The sequence below is a fragment of the Montipora capricornis genome, chromosome 7, assembly GCF_036669925.1.
Source record: "Montipora capricornis isolate CH-2021 chromosome 7, ASM3666992v2, whole genome shotgun sequence".
NCBI classification, from domain to species: Eukaryota; Metazoa; Cnidaria; class Anthozoa; order Scleractinia; family Acroporidae; genus Montipora; species Montipora capricornis.
In genome coordinates this window covers 6941380-6947887 of record NC_090889.1, presented here as the reverse complement: position 1 = coordinate 6947887, position 6508 = coordinate 6941380, and the positions used below count along the sequence as shown (strand labels likewise).

At 38.0% G+C, this 6508-nt stretch overlaps 1 protein-coding gene across 1 annotated transcript; it reads left to right on the top strand.

The window, feature by feature from the left end:
• Positions 1-2833: 2833 nt before the first annotated feature.
• Positions 2834-4352, top strand: LOC138057484 (uncharacterized). The gene is made up of 2 exons (XM_068903498.1): positions 2834-3497; positions 3940-4352. Exons 1-2 carry the CDS (start codon positions 2834-2836, stop codon positions 4350-4352), a joined length of 1077 nt encoding a protein of 358 aa, XP_068759599.1.
• Positions 4353-6508: the final 2156 nt, after the last annotated feature.

The window sequence follows — 6508 nt, the reverse complement described above, 5'->3', positions numbered from 1 at the left end:
GAGCGAATTATTGCTCCTTGCGCTATATAATCATATTGACTATCATATTCGGTTTTTAAAATTTCCAGATCACTCAAGTTTTCTTGACTGGGCTGTTCATCGCATTTTGCTGTGCACTCTTTAAGTTTTTGTTCTAAGTCTAATAATTTCTCCCTTCTAATTCTAGCTTTCTGTTTGCTATAGGTAATAGTTTCATAACGGATTTTATACTTAATGAAGTCCCAAAGGACCCTTGGATCCTGAATCTCTTTTCCATCTTCCAACCAATCACTGTAATTCTCAGTTATAAAAGAGATATATTCATCATCTTCTAAAAGACTAGAATTAAATTTCCAAAAGGAAGGTCCCCGTCCCGTTTCTTCAATTCCGTTTATGTGCATTGTAATAGCGGAGTGATCCGTTCTTATTGCAGGAATAATATCTACATCTTCTACCTCTTCTTGAACACTACTGCTTATTAGCCAAAAGTCCAAACGTCGCTGTATTGTAGGGTTTTTTTGTCTCCATGTAAAGCGCTTAGTATCTGGATTTCTTATTCTCCAGATATCAGTCAGATCATAAGATGAACACAAATCTTCAATTTTTTTACAGGATTCTCTTACTTGAGGTTTGCCTCCAGCTCCATCCAACTCAGCATCGAAAATAACATTGAAATCGCCTCCAATAATAACTTCACAATTATCCTCTAATTCTAATTTATCGAGCTGTTTTTGAATTTCCTCGAAGAAGATGCATTGATCTTTGGTCTTATTTGGGGAATAAATATTGACAAAAACAAAACTATATCCCTGAATGACACCTTTCAAAATAATAAATCTTCCTTGTTCATCTTCTTGGCGTTCTTCAATATCACAATCGAATTTCTCCTTAACCAAAATCATAACCCCCCTACTGTGCTCGGAACCATGACTAAAGAAAATGTCGCCCCTCCACTGCGACTTCCAAAACTTTTCGACATCTGGAGTACTGTAAGTTTCTTGTAAAAAGATAATATCGGATCTCTCTTTTGTTAACCAGTAAAAAAGTGCCTTTCTTTTGTCAAAAGAGCGAATCCCCCGAACATTTAGAGATAGAATTCTAAAATTTAAATTCCGTTTTGTGAAGATTTCAAAGTTTCATTTCAGTGAAGAGAACGGAACAATAAATACGTCAAGAGGCATCTGCATACGTGAAGCTCAAGCCATGGGTGCACTGGATGTCCCTCACACAAGAACAATATAAAGTTAGCCCGCTAAAATGCGAAAAAGAAAACAAAAGGCACAAAGCAAAACTACGACACACAATTACATAGTTAAAAAAGTAGCCAGCGAAAGCTGTTAAATATAGAGCTACTAACACAAAGGGTCTTGCAATCCTCATAACACCTAGTAACAATGGAAACAAAAAAAAACCCAGTTCTTGGAAAAAAATAATGCAAATTTGGTAAAGAAATAGTTTTATACATGACCTGAAGTTTTAGATTTTACGTTTTTATATTTGAACACCGTCAATAAACAACTTATCAGGCTCCGCCCTACTAAAGTAGACGGTCTTACCCTCTTCTTTTGCCTTTTTAAAACGATGCATCTTCTTTCTACGCTCTAGAATTTCTTTTGGAAGGTCCGGTGAGATTCCAAAGTTTTTACCTTTCAATTTCATGTGCCATATCCAAGAACGGAGCTAACACAAACACGTCTACACCAACATCTTGCCCGACCCAATCCTCCGTTCGAGAGGTATTCTCCGAAGATGAATTCCGCCATCAGGATCTACGATTTTGTCAAATCTAGAGCTCTGATAACTCTGTACTCTGGTTGTAAAAAACAAAAAAATTAAAACAAAACAAAAGACAGTATTTAGGTGCGATATCTTTCGCCATTGAGCGAATTAAGTTTTTTTATAATGTTTATAATTTAGCACTTACCTCTGCAGCAAATGGCTTCAGTTTCCGCTTGCTGAAGCACCTCAGCACTTCAACCATCGCCTTCATTGATCGTTGTGAAAAAGTTCTGGCTCTGTCTTTAAAGGACGCCCCAGGGACATCATTCTCAGTTAAATATATTCTTTTTTTCTTGTTACACGCTTGAGAAGAAGCCATTTGTGTTGTTGATAATCTTAATTTTAGCGCATAATTCACGTCCACTTTACTACAATTACCACAAGCCATTGCGCGCGTGACGTCATAATGAAAATGGCCTATTGTAAAAAAGGTTGATTGATTTTCCAGTCAACAAATGGATTATAGTTATAAATGTTGATGGTGTTACTGGACAAGTACTGCAAAAGACCAACAGAGCATTTTTGAATATCACATTGAGACAATTTTCATACCATTATGCACCTATCAATGTTAACCGTGAGGGTGGGGGAAGGGAGGGGGTCGGTCATGGGTGTGGGAATTTTGAGGTTTTCTCTAAAAAAATTTCAAATTCTCCACCCCCTGGAGAAAGTAATATTGGTCAACATCCCCATCTGGCGGCAAGTGAAGGTGGTCAAATGTCCTAAGTGCAATCAAAATCCCTACCCTGAGGACAGATCTCACAATTAAAATCCTGTGGTAGCCCATCCACCCCTCCCACCCCCCGAGCTGAACGTTGACACTTGCATTACACTAACAAAGGTCAAACTACGCCTAGAAAAATGAAAGCAAAATACCTGAACTCCATGGTCTTACCACTAAGTCGAAGTTTTCCACATAGTATTTCATCTGCAAATATTAGAAACCTTAAGCACCAGGACGAGATTTGACGATGGGGACCTCAAATCCGCGCCATCGTGCTATGCTTGTTTTTCACTTTAAGCAGATCGACGTGACGGGAATACCAACAATTTGGATAAAATATATAATACGCGAATGGCGTCATTTGAAGCTGTAAGGAATGAGCTCCTGCTGGCATACGACGAAGAGGTGATTGATGATGAAGAGTTCTTCCTTTTGTGGGACTGCAATAAATCCAAAAATCCAAACTTCTCCTACAAAGACTATGCGAATTTCGACCTGGATTGTATCGCCGAAGCTGAATGTAAAGCCGAATTTAGGGTGGAAAAAAATGATCTTGAAGACCTTGCTGGAGGCCTACAGATCCCCAAAACGTTTGTTTGCAGTCAGAGAAGCGTTTGCAGTGGAATAGAGGGTCTCTGTATTGCTTTGAAACGCCTAGCGTATCCATGCAGGTATAGTGATATGATCTACCACTTTGCGAAGCCAGTGCCAGTACTATCTATGATCACAAACACAGTGATAGATTACATTTATGACACTCAAGGTCACAGAATTACTGAATGGAACGATATGCTGCTCGATCCAGTTATGCTGGAAGAGTATGCGAATGTTATAAATATTAAAGGATCTCCTCTAGAGAACTGTTTTGGGTTCATCGATGGAACTGTCAGGCCAATCTGCAGGCCTGGAATAAACCAGCGAGTGGTATACAACGGCCACAAAAGAGTGCATGCGCTCAAATTCCAGAGTGTAGCTCTTCCTTCAGGGATCATAGCAAACCTGTTTGGACCAGTGGGTAAGTTGGCTTCCTTAAAAAAGGGTTTTGTTGGTTACCTCTTCTAACTAAAAACAATAAAATAGTTTTTTTTTTCTGTTAAGGCAAGACCAGTTAAATTTCCTGTTTTACAAACCCGCCAAACAAACGAAAACAAAATAAAATCACAATCTTGTCACAAACTGAAAACTGACAAAACATAATTAGAGCCTGAAAATGCTCGTTACACAACTAAAAAGATGTTGTAAAAAGTTCAAATGACTTCGATCATGTTTGTAGGTTTATCATTCTACCAACCCTTGTATTGAATGGCATGTTTTTATCTTTTTATTTTTATATTTTTCCCCCTCATATCTTGAGCTTTTGGCCTGAATGTTTGGAAAACAGTACATTAAATTGGTCTGGCCGAATGGAGTAAATCAAAGAAAAAGTGTTTTTATATATTTTTCGTTTCCCCTTTCAGAGGGAAGAAGACATGATGCGGGAATGTTAGCAGATTCTGGACTCCTCACCCAATTACAGCAGAGAGGATTTGACACCACTGGTTGCCCAATGTGTGTCAATGGAGATCCTGCGTACCCTCATCGTGTCCACCTGCAATGCCCATACAGGCATGTCAGATTGACAGTACAACAGGAGGCATTTAATACAGCCATGAGTACTGTGCGGGAGTCTGTGGAATGGTTGTTCCGGGACATTATTGAATACTTTAAGTTTTTGGACTTCAAGAAAAATCTTAAGCTCCAACTCAACTCAGTTGGAAAATACTACATAGTGTGTGCTATATTTCGAAATGCTCTCACATGTCTCTATGGTAACCAGACTTCTATTTTCTTTGATGTTGAGCCTCCCACCTTACAAGAGTATTTTTCTTAGATTCACTTGAAGTTTCATTGTTCCATACATGATTTTCAGTGTTCCTGCAGGCCCTTAGAAACTTCCTATTTTTGATTGGCATTTTTAAGGACTTGAAAAGGTTTTAAATGTGCTCGAATTCATACTTGAAATGTTAAATACTTGTTTGAAAATAGTTCTTGTTTATCATGGTTCAAGATTTTGTGAAACATTTGAAATCACAAAAGCCGTAATTTTCTCAAGTTTTCATTTAGCAATCATATCAAACAAAAATATGAGCAAACATGCCCGTGATGTAATAACCTGCGAATACAAATTTGCAGGAAAATTGGGATTTGAATTTTCTAAATTTGTGTCTTTATGTGAGTCCTAAAAAATTATTAATACTTTACCAGCTGGTAAAACGCAGTTAATGGAACATGACACCCCTAGAGGGCAAGACTGTTTTTTTGTTCGTCACGCAATCCAGTAAGATAAATAATAGAACAATATTGAATGCTCAATTCATGAATGAATGTTCCCTTATTCTAGCACTTAGTACAAACGCTATTCATGTCTGTATTTTAGCTTCTATCTTGCTGTGTAATCTAGTGAAATATCGTAGCTTCTCCTAGATTGGCCCATAAATTTGTTAGCCCCATTCATGGCTGACAAGCTCGCCACATGGCGTCTCTTTAGCTCATAGTACAGCTATAACTATTGGTCGAACTTTGAGACACTGTCTTGCTATATAAATCTCAATACACTGTCACAGGGCATAATCCTGGCAGCTTGCACGAGAGTACACAGTTTGTAACAATTTTGCTTTAAAATTTCCCACCCTCCCTCCCTGGGAGGCGGGCTTTTGTTTGTTATTTGCCAATAAACTGAGGTCTCTCCATGTGGTTTGGTTAAGTCTGCGTAGCGACTTCCCCCAAGCTTTGGCATTGCTTGTGTCTTGCCATCTTATATCCTTGCCTTTATCTTGTCCGATCCAGCCTCTGCTGTGCTGGGGAGATAAGAAAGGCTCTGCCAATACTCTTGTTCTATTCCCACGTTAGTGGGGGAATAAGTGAGACTTTTAATTTGTGCACCTATTATGAAGTCGCGTCAAACCTGCCACAGGGCTGTGTCCCCCTTAATTACGCCATATTGTAGTTTGCTTATTTGTTGTCGTTACACTTTGCTCTTAGTTTAAATAGTGGAATAGTGACATTATTTAATACTTTGAGTTGCTAGCTGCTGGAACCCTGAGATTGCACCTCAGATTATCTCAGATAATTTAATTGTTATCTGATGCATTGCATTAAATCATCTCTGTATAAACTGAGAGTGAGTAAATTGGGTTCAACATGTTTCTCAAAACAATTTTTGGAGTTTAAGGATGTCAAATTTTATTACAAATAAGAACTACTGAAGTGGCTTAGAAACAATTTTGTCCATGGGCTTAGTAATTATCTATCTCTTGCTCTTAAATATTTTTGGTGAAATTGTCACTATCAATGGACCATAATTATGTGGTATGTATTTTCTTAACTGTAACAAAACATATTTGCAACTTTATATAAATTTGTTGCACATGGGTTTTAAACAACTTTTAAATAACTTCATTGTCTTTTAAGATAATATTTTTAACTGTCTTTGTATGACATTTTTTTCATAAAAGTGAACAAAACGTTAATTTTGTTTTTAACATTAGAAATTCCATTCCAAGTCAGGTCTCTCCCATTCAGCAGCAACAACAAATTTGCATCAGAAACAATGTCAGTCCAACTTGTATTTCTTTACTTCTGCCCCATCTTGGATAGTATGGCAAGCACCATTGTTTGGAAGTCCTGTGTTGCCTTGGCTTGTTGCTGTTGTTGCTGTACAAGTACTCTTATCATGTCATCATGCCTCTTGGCTCGGAGGTCCAATTTCGTTTATTTCATGCATTTTGATCTCTTTCATTGCATCATTTTTCTCCTGCAGGTACATAAGTGTGTCGCTTCCATTTGATCTACTCTTTTTTCTTTTGCCTTCTGCGTCTTCACTTTCTTTCCTTTTCTGTGTCTGCCCAAGTCTCTCCATTGCTGCCTTCCTTGTCTCCTCAGCTGTGACTTTATTCTCCTTTTCTTTCTTCCCAACGGCATCGTCAGCATATGCTGCATCTTCTTTTTCAATGATGTTTTCTAGCGCATTCTCCACTTCTGTCATGT

Excerpts from the sequence above, each read along its gene's own strand:
- LOC138057484 (XM_068903498.1), top strand. The coding sequence starts at position 2,834 with ATGGCGTCATTTGAAGCTGTAAGGAATGAGCTCCTGCTGGCATACGAC. Across the intron at positions 3,498-3,939 it reads AAACCTGTTTGGACCAGTGG|AGGGAAGAAGACATGATGCG; the intron begins GTAAGTTGGCTT and ends TTCCCCTTTCAG.